The 21,560-nt window shown below is 53.3% G+C and overlaps 1 protein-coding gene across 1 annotated transcript in view; it reads left to right on the top strand.

The window, feature by feature from the left end:
• PIK3C2B (phosphatidylinositol-4-phosphate 3-kinase catalytic subunit type 2 beta) overlaps positions 1-21,560 on the top strand; it is a 73,781-nt gene that overhangs the window by 43,852 nt on the left and 8,369 nt on the right. The window contains 16 exon segments of the mRNA XM_070397181.1: positions 2,336-2,503; positions 3,044-3,155; positions 4,290-4,432; positions 5,708-5,896; positions 7,400-7,493; positions 7,639-7,733; positions 8,364-8,544; positions 9,789-9,896; positions 10,537-10,629; positions 12,444-12,573; positions 14,111-14,247; positions 17,117-17,286; positions 17,816-17,972; positions 18,539-18,648; positions 20,224-20,425; positions 20,857-20,981. Coding sequence (XP_070253282.1) covers positions 2,336-2,503; positions 3,044-3,155; positions 4,290-4,432; positions 5,708-5,896; positions 7,400-7,493; positions 7,639-7,733; positions 8,364-8,544; positions 9,789-9,896; positions 10,537-10,629; positions 12,444-12,573; positions 14,111-14,247; positions 17,117-17,286; positions 17,816-17,972; positions 18,539-18,648; positions 20,224-20,425; positions 20,857-20,981 — 2,214 coding nt within the window.

Consider the following 21,560-nt stretch of genomic DNA (forward strand, 5'->3'; position numbering starts at 1 on the left):
TTCCCCAGAGTATCAGAGGCCCAGAGGTAGCAGGCCGGCCTTCCCTCTGCCGGTCCTGCCTTCGCCTGCCTACTCCCTGGGTCTCATTTTGCTCCCTGTCTGAGATTCCTGCCTGGAATCCCAAAGGGCTGGTGCCCGCCTGGAGCCTCGTGGAGGGTGTCCTCTCAGCACTGCCCATGCAGATGCCCCAGGAGACCTGTTGGCACCTTCCTGGTGAAGGCTGAGGCATTGGGAGAAGACGCTGCGATGAAAGGTTCAGAACGCAGGCTTTGAGTTTCGTTGTCCTCCCATCCTTACTGTAGGTGCAGCCATGGACATGGTAATAAGACACACCTAGAGGATTATGGGACATGGCCGATAAAGTCCTTGGCGCAGTGCCTAGCGCATGATAAATGTCTTCTTCTCCGTCTTCTTAGCTCGGGGAGCCTTCTCAGGTCCCGTTCCAAGTGACTGACACGGTGATTGTGACACACGGGGATACGTGTGCACGGGAATACCTGTAGAGCCCGCTTCTCGGAGCAGTAGCCACAGTGTCGCAGCGCAGAAAGCACACAGACCATGCACACGTCACACGGGTGAAGCTGTGTGTTCCTTTTCACTGATGAGAAAAGGAGGTGCAGAGGTCTGAGTCGTTGCCCTAGGTTGTGAGTGGCTGGACCAGAACTGGAACAGCACATCCCAGGAGCCCTTCCTGGAGGAGGAGGCCCTTTTATACAGGTGTGATGTTGAGGAATGGGTTGCAGGGAGGAGGGTCAGAGCTGCAGATTCAGAACTTTGTGGCTTGAACGCCTACTGATTATCCTGACCGACCCCTGGTGGAATACCAGATGCACTCAAGGACTGAGCAGAGGGGCCCTGGCTGGTTCGAGGGGTTATGGTTTCAGTTAGAAAGTTTCTTCACTCCCTTTTTCCTTTGACAGGAGGCTGGATGCCTCTTCTTGGGTGAAAAGAAAGGGACCAGGCCCAGCTCCCTCTGTTCTCTGCTGGGGGGTCAGCTGATCCTCTCTCCCACTGCACTAGCACAGGGCTCAGCTAATTCTCAAAATAGGCCGGCAGCCGTGCTCTGCCACCCCAGCCAAGCCCCAGCCTGGCATGGCCCATGGCTGCTGGAGGGGCCCTAATTATAGCTGTGTCCACCCCCCCCCCCCCCCCACCACCACCACCAGGCAGCTGGGACAGTCTCTGGTAGGAGGGAGGGAGCGCCTCATTTGGGTGGCTCGGAGAGTCCCCTGGGGGACTGAGGGGCAGTGTGGAGGGAGCCCGCTTGATCGGGAAACTGCTGACCGTGGGGGTGGCCGCTCTGCCTCTGTGCCCTCTGGCGTAGAAGCCAATGGGCCCTGGGCCAGCCAGAAGGGCGTGACAGTGTGGGCTTTGGCCCAGGGACAACTTTCCAGAAAGGTAATGTAAATGCCCTCCCTCTCTTTCCACAGCTCTCCCTCACCCCACCCTGCTCCTTATCCTGGACTCCCAGGGAGTGGCCGGTGATTCAGGCCCAGGGGCCTGGGAGAGAACATCTGGGCCTGGGCGGTGGTGGCGAGGGCTTGCCTGTCTCAGCTCTTTTGCTACCCCCACCCCCACCCCACTCTGAGAAGCCCCTTCTCTTTATCCCTTTGGCTTTGAAAATGCTTGGGGAGGAGAACAAACCATCTGTGTTCCCAGGGTCAGGAGAAGGGGAAGGGGTGAGAGAAGGGGACGGGACTAGGAGAAGAAGGGGACAGGGGACGGGGCGAGGAGAAGGGGACAGGAGAAGATGGCAGGTGACAGGTGGAGGACTGTGGGGGAGGGTGGACCGCGGGCAGGTTGCTCTCACAGCGATGTGGGGAGGGGTGGGCTTGTTAAGTGGACAAGGACTGTCCCGGGAGCAGCTTCCTGGCGGTCCTCTGTGGAAATCCTCACACGGGAAGGCGTGTGGCTTACAGTGCGGGACGCGTAGTCACCTGGACTCGGATAGCTCTGGGCAAGTGCATTTTGTCTGGTCACCATGGGTGGCCCCCAAATTAGGGGCGCTTGCCTCACCTTTCTGAGAGGCTGCAGAGACACCATATGTGCTCCTGGGAGCACCCAGTGCAGGGTTAGACTCCAGTCGGGACTGTCCTGCTCCTGCCGGAGGCTCCCCACCCTCCCCCACAGTCCTCCGCCTGTCACCTGTTGCCTTCTCCCCATCCCCTCCTCCTAACCCCGGGGACACAAGGCCTCCCCATGCCCTCGTCCGGAGAGGGAGGCCGAGTCCTCAGCCTCACAGCACTTCCTGGGCTGCCTGTCCCTAGAAACCCGCCCCCCCACTCGCCCCCCCGCCCCCCGCAGCACCTCCTCATGTGGCTTCCTGTTCTCCTAGGATCTGCTTCCCGGTGCAGGTGAACCGGCTGCCCCGGGAGACGCTGCTGTGCGCCACTCTCTATGCTCTGCCCACCCCCCCACCCGGGAGCTCCTCCGAGGCTGGGAAGCAGCGGCGGGTGCCTGAGGCCCTGGGCTGGGTCACTACCCCTCTCTTCAACTTCAGGCAGTAAGTGAGCCTCAGGGCGTGGCTTCTTGGCCTTGGAAGGAAAGGAGGGGCATAGACAGGGGCCCGGCTGTCACACTGGCCATTGCCTGTTGGGGGTGTTGGCCGTGAGGGGCTTACGGGTAGAGTCCAGAGGGTCCCAGTCCTGGTGGGAAGGACCGAGGCACAGGACGAGTGACCAGCTATTGGGCGGGACTGGTGCACAGGACTGTTGGGGAGGGGCATGGAAATGCAATGCTTGGCTCCCATGCCTTGACCTTGAAGGACCTTAAAGGTCATCTTAGTTCAGAGCCATCCCTCAGGAAGGCATCCCTGCCCCTAGGTCACCCATACCAGGTGCGGATAGCTCAGAAAGGCCTCCTGGGAGGGGGCACTCTCCTGGGACTTGGAAGAAGAAAAGGCTGAGGTGTAGGGGGAGAATGAGAGAGGATTTGAGTAGTGGCTTCAAGTCGAAAAGGCAGATCTTTGGAAGGAAGGGCAGGAGGAAAACCATGTCCTTAGCCACTCGGTTTGTTGGCTCATCCCCGCTTCTATCCTCCTCAGTGTCCTGACCTGTGGCCGGAAGCTCCTGGGCTTATGGCCAGCAACGCAGGAAAACTCCAGTGCCCGTTGGAGCACACCGAACTTCCACCAGCCCGACAGCGTCATCCTGCAGGTGAGGGCCGGCCCCGCCCACAGCACCGCACCAGAGCCAGCTCCAAGCTCTCCCTTGCGTTTGGGTGGGGATGGAGGAGGAAGTGCTGGGACTTTGGGCACGGGATGGTGATGTGGCTGAGCAACTGGATGAATGTGGTTAGACTCGGGGTGGGAGGGTGAGTTCTATGGAATCTGCGTCCCATCTCCTGGAGGTTAACGTTGATTTGAAGGAGCCTGAAGGCAGGGTCTGAGACCCTCCCACCCACGCTCACTTCTTGGAGTCTCTTGTATTGAACCCTAAGTGTGGTGAAACCTTAGCTGTCCCCTCTTGGGGCTGAGGGACGCCCTCCCGGCAGCAGTCACTGGGTGCTCTAGCGGCCCACAGACTCATGGGGACAGGAGGAGCTGGTCAGGACCCAGGTCTGGTTCCTAGTTCCCGGCTCCCCCTCTATGGTCATGAGATACCAGAGTGGGCATGAATGAGAGAGAATGGTAAGGAATGGAAGCTTCAGGAGACGGGCGTTTCGTCTGTCTTGTTTACTCCTCCATGCCCAGGGCATAGGGCAACGCCTGGCACATAGCAGGGTTCAGTAAACATTTGCTGAATGAGGGGACATAGAGCTCTATTGAGAACTGACTCACTCAGCTCCAGCATCCATTTAGGAGGACAGTCATCTGGCCGCATAGAGCAGGGACCCGGGACCCCAGGACCCCAGGCTGGAGCGTGGATCGGGCCCCCCCTCCGATGTGTCTGACTCCTGTCAGGCATCGGTGCCCTCCAGGGCCTCACGGAGGCTCCCCACCTTGGCTTCGAGGCTCCTAGTGGCTCATCCTGAGGACACTTCTGAGTTCGGGCCTGAGGCTGGCCCCTTGCCTAGATGCATCCCAGGCCAGCCTTTCCTCCCCTGCCCGTTTTTATTCCTCTTTTCATGTCCTTCTTTTATTTTGCTGGAAGTCACAGCTGAAAGGGACTTGAGAGAGCACCACGTTGAACAGGGTTATTTTATAAACAAAGACCCTGAGGGTGAGCGAGCGAGCAATCGAGGGAGGGAGGCAGGATACCGGCGTGTGAGAGAGAAGCTGGAGACCTGAGAAGGGCACCCCCTCTCACCTGCCTCTTCTCTCTCCTTGCTTCTCTGCTGCCATCCCCCAGATCGACTTCCCCACCTCGGCCTTCGACATCAAGTTCACCAGCCCCTCTGGAGACAAGTTCAGCCCCTGCTATGAGTTTGGCAGCCTCCGGGAGGAAGACCAACGCGCTCTTAAAAACATCATGCAGAAGGAGTGCCTGTACTGGTGAGGCCCAGGGCACCCCCACGTGTGGCACAGGCCCCCCCAAGTCTGTCACGACCTGTCTGACCTCTCGCCTCCCAGCTCCATGTCCTTGTCCTGCTTTGGGAGTAGAGGTGGGATAGGGTGGGCATTACCACCTGGGCAGGAAGTGGTGGGGAGAGGGGTCTGCTGAGGGCAGCCCCCAGGCCTTTTTGACTCTAGGCAAAGTGGAGCGGTCAGGGTCTGGGTCAGGGTCAGGGTCAGGAAGGCAGAAATGCCCATCCCCACGCTGGGAAGTTGGTCCGGACTCAGCTTGCCACAAGGACCGGAGCTCTGCCCCACACTGCAGATAAGCTGCCTACTGCGTACTGTGACTGCCCCCCGGCCCCCACCTCCTGTCCCTGCGACACCCACAGTCTGGCCCTGTCACTTTCCAAAAGGGATCAGGTGTCACGGCAAACTGGCAGCTCTCAGGGGGAAGCGGGTCCAAGCTGATCTCATCCTTGGGCCACTTCTCTCACCAGGATCAGAGAAGGGGGTGGAGGAATCAGGACCGGGAGGAGCTGGTGGGATGCCTGCCCTCCCTGTACCTCTCCGGCTCCTGCACTGCCCTGTGCATGTTGTGGGAGGGGAAACAGACAGAGACCGGATCATCTCTCTCCTTCTTGTCCCCCCCACCCCTGCTCCCCGCCCCCCAGTGCAGCCAGACTAGCTGAGTGGCTGCAGCCCTCCCCTCCCCCACTCCTCTGCTGGACCCCTGGCTTCATTAGTCCCTCAGCTCCCTTCTCCCATTAGACATCTGATCTCAGGCAAGACCTAATTAGCTGTAGGTCCCATAAAGCCTCCAGCTGGCCCCAGAAAGCCCCAGGATGCCTCTGAGCTGCCCAAACCCTGCCATGTGGGGACCACCGCCCTCTGGCGGCTCTGCTTGGGAGTGGCACCCTACAGGGCGTCCTTAGGAGGAGGAGCACATTCCCTGCCGTTGGCCCTGCATTCAGGCTCCGGTCTGAAATGTCCAGGGTCAGCAGCCAAGAGGAGGTTTGGGCCCTGGTTCCCTTACACATTGCAGTCACCTAGGCATCTTTTAAAAATGCCAACGTCACTTCCCCAGGCATTCCGAGCGCATCGGTAAGGGCCGTGGCCCGGGCATGAGGGTTTTACAAAGCTCCTCGGTGACTGTCATGGGCCGCAGAGTCGGGGAAGCACAGCGTTGGAGAGTGTAGCATTCCCTTGGCGAGCAAGGACCCTACCCTCAGCCGACTGTTCTCTCTCACCTCCCCCTGCTCCCCGCACCCCCAGGCTCGCTGATGCCGACAAGAAGCGCCTGTGGGAGAAGCGATATTATTGCCACTCGGAGGTGAGCTCACTTCCCCTGGTGCTGGCCAGCGCCCCCAGCTGGGAGTGGGCTTGCCTGCCCGACATCTATGCCCTCCTGAAGCAGTGGACCCACATGAACCACCAGGATGCCCTGGGGCTCCTCCATGCCACGTGAGTTGAAAGCCAGGGCGTGGCGCTGCCCCCGCTGCCCTGAGCCAGCTCTGGAGAAAGTGGCAAAGTGGGGCTGAAATTCAGGGCTTCTCCATTCTCCTTTTCCGCTTTGTCTTTGCCTCATTTCCTCCCAATGTTATGGTAAGAACATTTCTCAAACACGTAACAAAAATGAACACGTTACAGTGAACATCCATCTACCCACCACCTGGATTCTAACCACTAGCCTTTATTCTATCTGCTATATTGTATGTATATCCATCCATCCATCAGTCCATCTTAATTTTTATATTTTGATGTAAATTGCAGGCATCATAACACCCTCCTCAATCCTTTAGCATGAATATCACTGACCAGCTCAATGTTTGTTTCTTTCTTTTGAGGGAGAATTTACACGTAAGGGACTGCCCCAGCCTCACGTGCACAGTTGCTGAGTTTGGTCAAGTGCACGCACCCTTGCGGCCCAGACCTTCGCATTTCGTTCCACTTTAACAGTCCCCTCTTCCCTCTCCCCTCTGAAGGGTCCTCTGGGGCCACGAGGTTCCCAGTCTCAGACCGCTGGACTGCCTCTCTCAGAGGGTACCCAGTATTCTTGGCTTCTTTCTCACCTTTTCGGAAATCACTCCTTCCTGTCTTGCCTTCAGGACTTTTTGAGGCAATGGCTTTACTCTGCTAAACTAATTCTGCCAAGGGGTACAGGCTCATATGAAATCCCATGACTGTCTGTCATTCACCTGGAAGATCCACACTAATGGATGGTACCAAGATACCGTAGTGCCCAGCTGGTGTGGCTCAGTGGTTGAGCATTGGCCTTGAACCAGGAAGTCACAGTCCAATTCCCGGTCAGGGCACATGCCGGGGTTGCAGGCTCTATTCCCAGTGTGGGGGCATGAGGCAGCCGATCAACGATTCTCTCTCATCATGGATGTTTCTACCTCTTTCCCTCTCCATTCCTCTCTGAAACCAATGAAAATATATACAGTGGGGCCTTAACTTACGAGTTCAATTCGTTCTGAGACCGAGCTCCTTACCTCAAATTACTCTATCAACTCAATGCAAAAAATCAGCCGAGAGACAGCTGGTATCTCAAAAAACTCGTTAGTCGGGACACTCGTAAGTCAAGGCCCCACTGTATTTTTTAAAAAGACACAGTAATGCTTTAACCCTCAAGAGGGCTCTTTGATGGCACAGTGGAGTCAGGAAAAGGTCCCTGGGAGTGGGCCTGAGGACTGTGTCCTGTTTTCTTTAAGTCATACCAGGAAGGAGCATGACATCCCTCCTGTTCATCTGGGACCTGAGTCCGGCTCTGACCGGGGGCAGGGCCATCCTTGAGGTTTCTATCCAGAGAAGGCGCTAAGGATTCTTTTAAGGGCTTTGGCGGAGTCGGGGGGACATTGCCTTGTCTCTGCCCGTGCCTCTAAAGCTCAGGTGTGAGGGTGCTGGCCCGCTGCGGTGCCTCGGAGCCTGCGGCTTGGTGGTCAGGCGCTGGGCTCTGCTTCACAGCTTCCCGGACCAGGAGGTGCGGCGCATGGCGGTGCAGTGGATCGGCTCGCTGTCGGATGCCGAGCTGCTCGACTACCTGCCCCAGCTTGTGCAGGTGGGTGGAATGCCTGCCCTCCGGGTCCGGGGTCCCACCCCCGAGTCCCCATGTGGTCCGCATGCTGCCCCTCAGGACCAGGTGGAGATGGTGGTCGGTGTAGGGGACAGGCAGTCCCTGTAGCCTCATCCTCCCTCCTGAACAGGCCCTGAAGTACGAGTGCTACCTGGACAGCCCCTTGGTGCGCTTCCTCCTGAAACGGGCCGTCTCTGACCTGAGAGTGACTCACTACTTCTTCTGGTAAAACCGCCTGCAGAAGGGGCAGAGACGTGGGTCCTTGCCGAGGGATGTTCCGCTCCCAGGCGCAGGGTGGCAGCCCAGCCTGCTGGGTTCCTGCATGTCGCTGACTTACCACGTGGCTTTGGGCCCCTTATGCTCGGCGGGTCTCGGTCCACTGCCGTGTAGCACGGTGAGGACCTTCCCTGGCCCTCCTTCCACCCACGCACGGCAAAAAGAAAGCAGAAGCAGCCCGGCCGGTGTGGCTCAATGGTTGATTGTTCACCCGTGAACCAGCAGGTCAGGGTTTGATTCCTGATCAGGGCACATGCCCGGGTTGCAGGCTCAATTCCCAGTGTAGGGTGTATAGGAGGCAACCAATCAATGATTCTCTCTCCCTCTCCCTTTCTCTCTGAAATCAATAAAATATTTTTTAAAAATAGAAAGGAAAAATAGATGATGAGGGACCATGAGCTCTACTTAAAGGCCGAGAGGGCCTACACTGGGCTACGGTGACGCCTTTGTGTATACAGAGCTGTTTTCCCTCCCAAGCTTGGGGTGGGTTTTCCAGAACTGGAGTGGGGTCTGACTCCCCGCCCTTTCCCTTTGCCTGTGATCCCCTGAGTGGCCTGACCCCCACGCCTTTGCCTGCAGGTTGCTGAAGGACGGCCTCAAGGACTCGCAGTTCAGCATCCGTTACCAGTACCTGCTGGCGGCCTTGTTGTGCTGCTGCGGCAAGGGGCTGAGGGAGGAGTTCAACCGCCAGTGCTGGCTCGTCAACACCCTGGCCAAGCTGGCCCAGCAGGTCCGGGAGGCCACGCCATCTGCACGGCAGGTGAGTGGGGCGAGGCTGCTCCTACCATTTCCGGTCCGGGCCTTCTGCAGCCAGTCGTGAACTTCTCAGGCATCCTAACCAGCAGGATGGCACCTGATCTCTGATTTAGGGGATGAAGGAGGTGACTCTCCCTGAGGTGCAGGCCACACACTGACAGTCACGAGCTGGTTAAAGCCCATGCACATGTTTTGTTTGGCCTGCAAAGTGTCACAGTTTTTATTGAATGTTTTGCCTTAAAGGCCACGCACAGGTGTATAAGCTGTTCGCTGTACAAGAGCACCCAGGCAGAGGGGGAGGTGAGGGCTGGGATCCAGTCAGACTTTGTTCACTGGGCTGCGAGCCACGGCTCAAGGCTGCTGCCACTCAGAGAGGGCACCTTTATCTGTGTGCACAAATGGGCTGTATTAGGCCAGCAGCGTGCCTGCTGCTAACATTAGAAAACGGAGAGGCCGAAACCGGTTTGGCTCGGTGGATAGAGCGTCGGCCTACGGACTGAAAGGTCCCAGGTTTGATTCCGGTCAAGGGCATGTACCTGGGTTGCGGGTACATCTCCAGTGGGAGATGTGCAGGAGGCAGCTGGTCGATGTTTCTCTCTCATCGATGTTTCTAACTCTCTATCTCGCTCCCTTCCTCTCTGTAAAAAATCAATAAAATATATTTAAAAAAAAAAAAGAAAACTGACAGATTATAAAGTCCAAATTGTTAGCTTTTCTTTATATGTGTGTATGTGTGTGTGTGTGTGTGTTTAATTGATTTCAGAGAAGAAGGGAGAGGGAGATAGAGATAGATAGATAGATAGATAGATGATAGATAGATATCAATGCTGAGAGAGAATTATCTATCAGCTGCCTCCTGCATGCAACCTGGGCGTCCCGGCCGGGAATTGAACCATGACCTCCTGATTCATAGGTCAACGCTCAACCACTGAGATAACACTGGCTGGGCCAAATTGTTAGCTTTTCTTGGCAACAGTCTGAGCAGCCTCTCCCCCTTGACCCGCAGCCTGGCCTCTCAGTGCACTGGGGCCTGCTGTGAGCTGCTCTGTCATGCAGCCGCTTCCCAGACGGGGTATGGGAGGGTGGTCTTCCTTCTCCACGGTCTCCCGGAGGTTGTCCATGCTTCTCAGGGGGCTGTTTCATACCAGTTCCTGCTGGGTGCCTGACCTGGGGAGAGGCTTGGTTCTGAGGGGAGCTTAGGGGCCCTCCCCTCACCCCTCCTCCTTTGCCTCCTCCTGTCCCTCTCAGGGGATCCTCCGCACGGGTCTGGAAGAGGTAAAACAGTTCTTTGCCCTCAATGGCTCCTGCCGCCTGCCCCTCAGCCCCAGTCTGCTGGTTAAGGGCATCGTGCCCAGGGTGAGTGACCAGTGGGTTTGGGGCTCTCGGAGTGGGGAGGGCTCAGTGGAGGTGAGGTCCTTGCAGACCTGGTCATTGAGAAACGTGAGGAAGAAAGGCATATTGGGGTCTCTCTCCCCAATCCTAATGCCTAGGGACTTTTGCCCGACAGCTGTGCCGGGTGGAGGATGGGGTGGGGGCTGATTAAATGTCCCGTGATGTTGGGTTGAGCATCCGGCTGGGGAAGCTGTCGTCTGTTATTGATGAATGTTCTCTGCTCCTGGCACTGCTCCGAGTGCTTCAGGCCGGTCATCGCATTTCATCCTCACAACTCTGATGAAGTCGCTCCTGTTGGGAGCTCGCTCTGTACCTTAGCAGTAAACTGAGGTACAGAGGGAGCACATGACTTTCCAGAAGTCACACAGCTAGGAAGTTGTGTGCAGAATGAACCAAAGGGATGAGAGATCAGGGGCTTGAGCTGAGCTCGGAACAAGCTGAATAGGTTTGGGCAGTCAGGAAGGAGGGGATGGGGATACCGAGGAAATCTGGAAGAAACCATGAGCAGGTGGACCGGCAGCAGCTGGACCCAAGTAGACAGGCCATTTTCCTTCCTGGGTGTGGACCACCCTGACCTCGCTCCCTCCCCTCTTTACCGTGGCAGGACTGTTCCTACTTCAACTCCAATGCAGTCCCCCTCAAGCTCTCCTTCCAGAATGTGGATCCGCTGGGGGAGAACATCAGAGTCATCTTCAAGGTGAGGACTTTCCCTCCGGCCTGGTGGGATGGAGGTGGGAGAGGGGAGGGGGTGAGGGAACCCACAGGTGGCAGAAGCAGCCCCAGGCCAGTTCTCTTTCTGCTACTCCATGCTATAATTTTATTTTACTTATTTAGTTATTTTTAAAATTGATCTTATTTATTTTTTAAATCTATTGTTGAAAGTATTACATAGGTCCTCCTTCCCCCCCCATTAACCTCTTCCAGCCTGCTCCTGTCCCCCCGCCCCCCATGCTGTAATCTATACTAATAAAAGGGTAATGTGCTAATCAGACTGGATAGACCCGACGTCCTCCTGGACAAAGCCACAGTGGCCGCGAGGGCCAAAGAGGAGGGCTGGCAGCTGCAGTGGCTACGAGGGCCAAGGACGGCCGGCAGCCAGCAGTGGCAGCAGCAGCTGGTGATGGGGATGGTGCCTTCCCCTGATCGGTCTGGTCGGCTCCCGCAGAGGGAGGCCAGACTGCAGCTTAGGCTGTCAATAGGACATCCCCTGAGGGCTCTCAGACTGTGAGAGGGGGCAGGCTGGGCTAAGGGACCTCCCTCCAGTGCACTGGGCCTCTAGTATACATATACATATGTATATACGTATACATATATATATATGTATATATGTGTGTGTGTGTGTGTGTGTGTGTATATATATGTGTATATATATGTATATGTATGTATATGTATGTATATGTATATATATACATATATATCCTATCTAATAATAGACAAACGTGGTAATTGACCGTACCTTTGCTACGCCTCCCATTGGCTAATCAGCGTGATATGCAAATTAGCCGCCAACAAAGATGGCGGCTAATTTGCATACTGCAGGCAGATCCCGCTGCACCGCCATGCCTGGGGCTGGCGACAGCGCAATCCCCAGCCACTGTCCGCCCCAGTGGGAGATCCTGGTCTGCCGTGTGTGGGGCGGGGTGGGCAGGGTGGGCTGCAGCACAATCCCAAGCCACCGCCTGCCCCAGATCGGGATCCGGGCCTGCCGTGTGCAGCCCAGGGCGGGTGGCAGTGCAATCCCGGGCCTGCCGTGTGTGGGGCGGGGCGGGCGGCAGCACGATCTGACTGGCCGCCTGACCCAGCGCGGGATCCGGGCCTGCCATCTGGGACCAGGGAAGATGGGGCAGACACCACGGATTGGGCGTGCCATCTGCCACCAGGGGAGCGGGCCTAAGCCAGCAGGTGGTTATGTCCCGAGGGGTCCCAGACTGTGAGAGGGCACAGGTTGGGCTGAGGGACCGCCCCCCACCCCGCCAGTGCACAAATTATTGTGCACCAGGCTTCTAGTATATATATATATGTATATGTATGTATATGTATGTATATGTAGGGATGGACAAAAGTAGGCTTACAGTTGTGAGTACACGAAACAGTTTATTCTTGTATTATTTAATTATTCTATCATTTTTCCATACAAACAACCATAAACCTACTTTTGCCCATATATATATATAGATAGGTAGGTAGGTAGGTAGGTAGATAGATAGAATGTTTGTGTGTAAGTTCTGAATCCAAGGTATAAACATTCAAGTTTTACGAAGGCTTGATGGTCAGGAGGGCTGCATGAAGGAGAGGACCTGACTTCAGTTCGATGGGAACGTGGGGTTGGGGAAGAGCCGGCACACCACATGCCCATCTCTGGTGGTTTGACTTGGTATAAGCCGAGTGGGCAGGTCAGAGGTGGAGACTGGGACAGGCTCCCTGTCACAGGAGCTGGATCCTCCTGGGAGACCTGGGAACCACGGGGGGTGGTAGAGGTGGTTCTGGTCATCACTCTCCCCCTCCCTCCAGTGTGGGGACGACCTTCGTCAGGACATGCTCACCCTGCAGATGATCCGCATCATGAACAAGATCTGGGTCCAGGAGGGGCTGGACATGCGCATGGTGATTTTCCGCTGCTTCTCCACAGGAAGGGGCAAAGGTCAGTTGGCAGTGGGCAGAGCTGTGAACAGATGGAGGGTAGGGTGGGGGGTGCCCTTTGCTTACTGTCCTTTTTCCTATTCCCCGACACCAGCTGTGTGCTTCTCGGGAAACATGGAGAGGGCAAGATGATTTCATCAGACGCTGTGGGGTGGCATAAAAAGAAGGTGGGGGATAGAGACTTACAAAACAAACAGCAACCAAACGTACTCTATAGACTTCGGATCCTGACTCAACCAAACCAACTGTAAAAAGATATGTTTGAGACAAGTGGGAAAAATATGAACATGGATTGGGTTAGGTGAGATTAGATGAGATGAGATTAAAGAATGATTGCTGATTTTTGGATGAGATAATGGCATGGTGGTTTTATCTTTGTTAGTCTTACTTTAAACATTTAAGAGTGGCCCTAGCTGGTTTGGCTCAGTGGATAGAGCGTTGGCCTGTAGACTGAAGGGTCCCAGGTTTGATTCTGGTCAAGGGCACATGCCTGAGTTGTGGGCTCGATCCCCAATAGGGAGTGTGCAGGAGGCAGCTGATCAATGATTCTCTCTCATCATTGATGTTTCTCTCTCTCTTTCTCCCTCTCCCTCGCCCTCTCCCTCCCTCCCTCTCTCTTCCTCTCTGAAATCAATAAAATAAAATAAAAATTTAAGAGTGAAATGACATGTCTGGGATTTTCTTTACAATACTCTAGCCATGCCCTGACCAGTGTAGCTCGGTTGGTTGGGCATCATCCCATTCACCCAAAGGTTACTGGTTTGATTCCAGGTTAGGGGTCAGGGCACATGCCTGGGTTGTGGGCTGGATCTCCAGTTAGGGAGCGTGCAGGAGGCAGCTGATCAATGGTCCATTCTCACATAGATGTTTCTCTTTCTCTCACCCTCTTCCTTCCTTTCTCTAAAAATCAATGAAAATATTTTTTTAAAAATACTCCAGCCAGGGGGTGGAAGCAGCAGTGTTGGATGAGTGAAATAGAATAAACAAGATTTGCAAAGTGTTGATAATTTTTTATAGATATTTTTTAAATATATTTTTTATTGATTTTAGAGAGGAAGGGAGAGGGGAAGAGAAATAGAAACATCAATAATGAGAGAGAATCATTGATCAGCTGCTGAGCCTGCAACCTGAGCACGTTCCCTTGACCGAAATCGAACCCGGGACCCTTCAGTCCACAGGCTGATGCTCTATCCACTGAGCCAAACTGGCTAGGGCTGTTGATGATTTTTGAAACTGGGTAGTGGTTCTGTGTGAGTACATGATCCATTTCTTTATTCTTAAATATATTTGAAAATTTCCAGAGTAAAAATTAAAAACAAAAAGCAGCAGCCGCTGAGAATCGGAGAGACCAGAGTCACAAGGTGGACTGTGACCTGAGAAGGGCGTCCTTTCTGCCGTGATGGGCTCCCTTATTGTCAGACTTGGTCCAAGTGCCCTACCGTGTAACTTACGGAGAAGCAGCCGACAGAGCGTGTGTAGTTCTCCCCCGACAGGCCTTTCTCTCTGCCCTGGAGAGTGACCCAGTGCCTCCCCCACAGGGATGGTGGAGATGATCCCTAATGCCGAGACCCTGCGCAAGATCCAGGTGGAGCACGGGGTGACCGGCTCCTTCAAGGACCGGCCTCTGGCCGACTGGCTGCAGAAGCACAACCCTGGGGAGGTCGAGTACGAGAAGGTAGGACTGGGAGTGGCAGACGAGGCTGGGCTGGGGGGTGCCCGACTCTGGCACATGGTTCTGTGACCACGAGACCTGCACATGCTCAGAGAAGAGGGGAGGAAAGAAATACTCTTTCGTGGTTGACTGGTATATCCAGATGTCGAGGTATGGGTCAGATGATGGGTAAGCTGACAGAAAACCTCTTGGTATTCAACTGGGAAACCATTGCTTTCCCATGGCAGATTGGATAGTGGAGGAGGGGGCCAACTTTTGAGAACCTGCCTGTATCTCTCCTACTCCTGGATCCCGTTCAGTTCTTCTGTGCCCTCCAAAGGGTTCAGTTCTTTATAGAACAAGAGTTAGTTGGGCCCTCATCAGTTTGCTCAGTGGATAGAGCATCGGCCTGCAGACTGAAAGGTCCTAGGTTCGATTTTGCTTAAGGACATGTACCTTGGTTGCAGGCTCCTCCCCGGCCCCGGCCCTGGTTGGGGTGTGTGCAGGAGGCAACCAATAGATGTGTTTCTCTCACATTAATATTTCTCTCTGTCTTTCCCTCTCTCTTCCACTCTCTCTAAAAATCAAAGGAGCCCTAACCAGTTTGGCTCAGTGGATAGAGCGTCGGCCTGCGGACTGAAGGGTCCCAGGTTTGATTCCAGTCAAGGGCATGTACCTTGGTTGCGGGCACATCCCCAGTAGGGGGTGTGCAGGAGGCAGCTGATCGATGTTTCTCTCTCATTGATGTTTCTAATTCTCTATCCCTCTCCCTTCCTCTCTGTAAAAAAATCAATAAAAAATATATTTAAGAAAAATAAAAATCAAAGGAAGAATATCCTTGGGTGAGGATTAAAAGAAAGAGTTAGTTGGAAGAGACCTTAAAGATCATTTTAATCCAACTCATCCTTTCATAGATGTATAGATGTGAATTAAGATTCATTCAGTTGTTCCCAGGTTTGTGGCAAGGCTGTAACTGGAAGCCAGGATTAACGTTAGGTCGGAGATGGAGATGAGGGCAAGGGTGGTAGGGCCTTGGAGACTTGCTGTCAGGGTCCATGGCTGGTGTACAGTTTCATGGCTCTAGTCTCTGGGTTAAGTGAGTTTAGGGGAGGGACCAAGTCACAATGACTAAAGTCATAAGGGACTGACTATAAGTCAGAAATGCTCGTTTATATAGTTTAGCTTCCAAATACTAATGTACATTGATTGATGCATTTCATTCTTGAGGCAAAACCACATGGACAAATTATAATCAGAATATTACTGAGTGAACATCTAAGTAGATGATCTTAAATGACCTTAAATGTTGACGTTCCTCAGGGTTTCATTCCTGACCTGCTATACTGTCTCCATTCTTCTTGTTAGCTCATCACCTCTTCTTACTTTACCACCGTATGCTGATGCCTCCCGAAGCCCTTCCCTCTTCCCTCCCTTGAGCTGCACACTCTGTGGCCACCTGCTTGCTGGACATCTCACTTGTGTATCACCCAAATCTCAAACTCAGTGTAGGCAAAACTGAGCTTTTTGTCTCTCCTCTCTTGAAACTGGCTTTTTGTGTGTTTCCTCTCAGTAAAGGGTATGACTATCTGTGCGGTCACCCAAGCCAGAGCCATGGGGCTTCTTTGTTTGTTTGATTGTTTGTTTGTTTTTGTTAATCCTCACCCAAGGATATTTTTTCCATTGATTTCTAGAGAGGGAGGAAGGGAGAAAGAGAAGGGGATGAGGGGAGATGGAGGGAGGGAGGAAGAGAGAGAGAGAGAGAGAGAAAAACATGGATGTGAGAGAGATACATCCATTTGTTGCCTCCCACACACACCCTGACCAGGGGGCCAGGGATTGAACCTGCAACCCAGACCCTGAGGGAGGAAGGAGACTAAGCCCCGAGGGAATGGTGTGGCAGTGGGGCTGTGGGGGCTCAATGGGAGGAGTCGCTGTGAGCTGCGAAGCTCTGGGAAAGGCGTGGGACTCAGGGAAGCTCCCTGACGTCTGGCAGATACTTGTAGAGGGTGTAGGGCGGGCACACATTCTCTGCCTGGGAAGCTTTCTGCCCTTCCCAGCTTTGTACATCCTGGTTGGCTGTGATGATTGTTGCCTCTGCTGATGAGCCTTTCTTGAATTCTTGGGAATTCTATAAATGTTACAAAGAGGATTTAGAAGGTGAAAGGTGTCCAGTTGCTAATTCCGCATATTTTTACTTTCTGGGAAGACAGATAAGGGAACAGGTGTTGCCCAGATAAAATAAGGTGGATCTAACCCCTTCCCCATCCCCTCCTCCCTTAAAATCAGAAATATCTCTTTACTAACCAGAGATGGCTGGTTTTCAAGTGTAAAACACACCCAGAACTGTTCCGCCGCCTCAGCTCTTCTTGGAGTGAAGACTTCAGTGCCGTTAGCATTTAGCTGTCACTAAGAACACTGGCGGTGGGTGTCGTTTGGGGGACAGGGAGAAGGATGGGAGGATTCTGAGCAGGTCAGAAAGGGAGCCTTGAGTTAAGATCGTCACAACTGGTTGGGGAAGTTGTACCCCTCAGTCTTCCTGTCTATTACGTTCTCTTCAGTCTGGGCTGGTCAGGTTTGGGCTGCGGATGAGTTCATTGTCTTCCTAACCATGCTCCTTGGAGAAAGAAAGATGCAGAGGAAGGTGACTTTCAGATAAAGTGGTGAAGACGTGCATAGAAACCTTCCATCTTCTCATACATAAGACACGTGAGATGATTCTGGGTGTACCCGTGTGTATGTTGGTCTGTGATGAAGGCTCAACAGGCAGACTGTGAGGTGCTGTTGGGACTCATGGGTAAGAGGCCAGAGCTGGCGGATTCAGTCTTGCTGTGCCCCTGGATCCCTTCCAAGACGGCTTGATATCCTCTCCTCCCTCTCCCTCCCCTCCTCCCAGGCCGTGGAGAACTTCATCTATTCCTGTGCCGGCTGCTGCGTGGCCACGTACGTCTTGGGCATCTGTGACCGACACAATGACAACATCATGCTGAAGACGACTGGCCACATGTTCCACATAGATTTTGGCCGCTTCCTGGGCCACGCCCAGATGTTTGGCAACATCAAGAGGTAAGTGTTCCTAAGTGTTTTCCTGAAAACAGGGATGTGTGTGTACGGGGGCGGGGCGGGGGGGCGGCGGGGAGGTCAGCAGAAATGGTTCTGAGCCAGGACATAAGCCCATGATGGAAGGAGCTGCACTGCAGGGGGTGGGGGGGGTTGGGGGGGGTCTTTGGACTGAGCAGCTTTGGAGAAGAGAAGACTGAGAAAGAGGTCAGGGCCTTGCAGGGCCTTGCAGAAGGCGGGGACCAGCCGTTCTCTCCCTGTTGAGGACTGAGCGAAGGGAAATGAGCCCAAACTGCAGCAAAGGGAACACAATTAGATATCCAGGAAGAAATCCTGCTAGCTCGCAGACAGGAAACCTGTGAAGGATGTCTCGGGGACGTTTTAGGATTAAGGTAGAAAAAGAAAACAGAGCAAGCCCCACCTACCCAGGTTTGCATAGGTGATGAGGGGTGAGGGGCACCATCCCCACTGTAGCCCCCAAGGTGGGCTTCCTCCTCCGTGTTGACCTTCTCCCTGTATGTTCCCCTTGGCCCAGGGACCGTGCCCCCTTTGTCTTCACCTCGGATATGGCGTATGTCATCAACGGGGGCGACAAGCCTTCCAGCCGCTTCCATGACTTTGTTGACCTTTGCTGCCAAGCCTACAACTTCATTCGAAAGCACACCCACCTCTTCCTCAACCTTCTGGGCCTGGTGAGGAGCTCCATCCCTTTCTGAACCCCTCCTTCTTATCCTCTCGCACTGTCCTTAAGACTACCCTATCTTGCTTCAAAGGATTCTTGGAGATCTACTTTTCTCAGCTCTAGATAAAGGCAGGGAGGACCCAGACTACCCAGAACAACGGTGTCTGTGCAGGTGTCTGACCTCCTGCACCAGCCCGTCCAATCTTTTTTTTTTTTTTAACATAGTTTAAAAAATTTATTGATTTGAGAAAGAGAGAGAGAGAAAGATCGACTTATTGTTCCACCCATTTATGCATTCATTGGTTGATTTTGTATGTGCCCTGACCACGGAGCAAACCTACAACCCTGGAGTATCAGGACAGCTTTCTAACCAACGGAGTTACCTGGCCAGGGCTGCCCATCCATTCTTGTGGCCCTCCATCCACTATCCACAGCCTCTGTCCACCACCCTCTAGGATGCCCCTAGAAGGGTGAGAAGAAGAGCCTAGCTATGGAAAGTCTTGCTTTTTGGTCTGGAAGAAGCAAGACTTCCTGGTTGTTAGAGGCACCCTCTCTCCTCCTTTACTCTCCTTCTAGATGTTGTCCTGTGGGATCCCTGAGCTCTCAGACCTGGAGGACCTCAAGTATGTGTATGATGCCCTGAGGCCTCAGGACACAGAGGCCAATGCCACTACCTACTTTACTAGGTAATGCCCTGCGTACTAAATGTGCTGCCCACACTGAGTAATTAATTTCCAGGCTGCCTGCTGGGGAGGAGCCGGGGCGAGGGAGATGGGAAAGGCTTAGGTCAGGTGGCAGAGCCTAGTGGACAACGTGGGTGTGCTGCCCCAGCTTTGCCTCTGACTTAGGTAACTTACTTCACATCCCTCAGACTATTGCCCATCTGCACTTTGGTGCTGACCTTTGTTTATAGAGGTATTAGAGGCCTGGTGCACGAATTCATGCACCAGTGGGGTCCCTCGGCCTGGCCTGTGGGATTGGGCCGAAACAGGCTCTCTGACATCCCCTAAAGGCTCCTGGATTGCAAGAGGGTGCAGGCCAGGCCAAGGGACCCCACCAGTGCATGATCAGGGCCGGGGAGGTTGGCTAGTCCAGGAGGGACTGCAGGAGGGCTCAAGGGCATGTCCAGCCCAACTCACTCAGTCCCAATTGGCCGGACCCCAGCAGCAAGCTAACCTACCGGTTGGAGTGTCTGGCCTCTGGTGGTCAGTGCACATCATAGTGAGCAGATGAGTGTCTTTAGCATATCATTAGCATATTACGCTTTGATTGGTTGAACAGCCGACCAGACACTTAGCATATTAGGCTTTTATTATATAGGATTGCAATCTGCTCTTACTTGCACTCTCACCAGGTCTTGGTCAAAGAATTTGTTTATAGGGCAAGTATGAATTTTTAGCCCTCTGGATCCAAACTTCCTTCTCCCTTATCAAAACATGAATTTCATGGTTTCATTTTCCCATATTTGACAATGTTTTTAAGCACACTATATATGAAAGCAGGGAAGTATCTATGTACAAATGTCTACAGTTTTATCTGTGTAGATAATATTTCCATTTAATTATGCACTCTTTTTAAAAAAATTTTTTTTATTGATTTCAGAGAGGGAAAGAGAGAGATAGAAACATAAATGATGAGAGAGAATCATTGGCTGCCTCCTGCATGCCCCAGGGGGATCGAGCTTGAAATCCGGGCATATGCCCTGACTGGGAATCAGACCTTGACCTCCTAGTTCATAGGTCAATGCTCAACCACTGAGCCACACTGGCCAGGCTAATTATGCACTCTTTTTTTTGGAACTTTGCAAACTACAGTTTTTCTATTGGTGTAACACAGAACCTTTCCTTTTATTTGTTTGTTCCTTTCTTTTTAGAATCTTTCCTTTTGAACTGAAATCTCTAGATTGAGCAGTGCTTGGTGCTGAACCTTGAAATTCAGTTTGACAACAATATTTACATATCTACATGGTGACCCCAGGTGGAATCCCTAATCCCTTCCTACCTTGGGTTAACTGTCTTTGGCTTAGGAGGACAGCAGGGGGAGATAAGACCACCATGTTCCCATGAATAAATTGCAGGTAGTTAACTGTGTGCCAGCCATGTGCTCTATGAGGATATCACACAGGGAAAATGACTTGATGTGAGCAAAATGTTAGTCTCAGGTGTCAGGGAATGTTCCTTGAGCTAGCTTTGTCCAGGCAGTGGGGACGTGGGTCCGTGGGTCCGTGGTGACACCCTCTTCCCATCTTCTTGCACCAACAGGTTGATTGAGTCTAGCTTGGGCAGCGTAGCCACAAAGCTCAATTTTTTCATCCATAACCTGGCTCAGATGAAGTTCACGGGCTCAGACGACCAGCTGACCCTTTCCTTTGCCCCCCGCACGCACACGCTTCAGCGCTCTGGCCGCCTCAGTGATGTCTTTCTCTGCCGCCAGGAGAAGGTCTTCCACCCCAACAAGACCTACGTAAGCGTCTTCTCCAGTCCGATCCTCTCTTGCTCCCCAGTGTCCCCAGCTGACCAGGTTCTGTTGCTTCACATCCACACCGTGGGCACTGGAGTCACCGAGCATCCCGGGCTGGGGGCAGTCACAGACCACGTCCCTCTCCCTTGCTCAAGCGGCCTGCCTGGAATCAGGGAGCAGGATTGGATGGTTTACTCCTTCTGAGTCAAGGGTCTTGGGAAACATGTGCAGGAAATATTTGCTTTCAAGTTCCTGCATATGTACCTAGGCATATCCTCTTCGTCTCCATTGGAGATACTTTTGCCTTCTCCCTTCTGGAAAGTGTCATCCCCCCAACACACACACACACACACACACACCTCAGCTCCCTTACCTTCCCCCTTCCTTGGGTGCGGAGGGTGTGCAGGTGTTCTCTAAGACTTGAACCTTTGCAGATTTATGTGGTAAAGGTGATGCGAGAGAATTCTCATGAGGCCACTTACATCCAGCGGACGTTCGAGGAGTTCCAGGAGTTGCACAATAAGCTGCGGCTGCTCTTCCCTTCTTCTCTCTTGCCCAGGTAGCTATCTGTCCCTTTTACTCTCAGCCAGAGGGACACCTGGGAGGGAGAAGGGATGGGGGATGGGTAGGACTGCAGGAGCTAGAAACTCTTGAGTCCAGATCACCCATAGGAACTTGGTAATGAGTTTGATAACAAGTGCTCCCCCTGCTGGCTGGCCAAGCTCTCCAGCCTTGAAAATAAGCTGGGGTCCACCTCCTGGAAGGCGAGCAAACTGGGTCTAAAGGTAGGGATTTACTAAATCTGAAGAGGTTTCAAATCTTTTTTTAACTTCTCACCTGAGGATATGTTTTTTTTGTTTGGTTTTATTGATTTTAGAGAGAGAGGGATAGATAGAGAGAGAGAAACATCAATTGGTTGCCTCCCATATGCACCCTGACCAGGGGTCAAACATATGCACCCTGACCCAGGATCAAACCTGCAACCTGGGTATGTGCCCCGACTGGGAATAGAACCCACGACACTTCGAGGTATGGAACAACATTCCAACCAACTGAGCCACACTGGTCAGGACAAGGATTCAAATCTTTTAAAGAGTAAAAGTATTTTTCAAATAGATAAATAAAAGCTGGTGTCAAT

Source organism: Myotis yumanensis, unplaced genomic scaffold, assembly GCF_028538775.1.
Source record: "Myotis yumanensis isolate MYYU_CA2020_CCGP unplaced genomic scaffold, mMyoYum1.0.hap1 SCAF_17, whole genome shotgun sequence".
Classification (NCBI taxonomy): Eukaryota; Metazoa; Chordata; class Mammalia; order Chiroptera; family Vespertilionidae; genus Myotis; species Myotis yumanensis.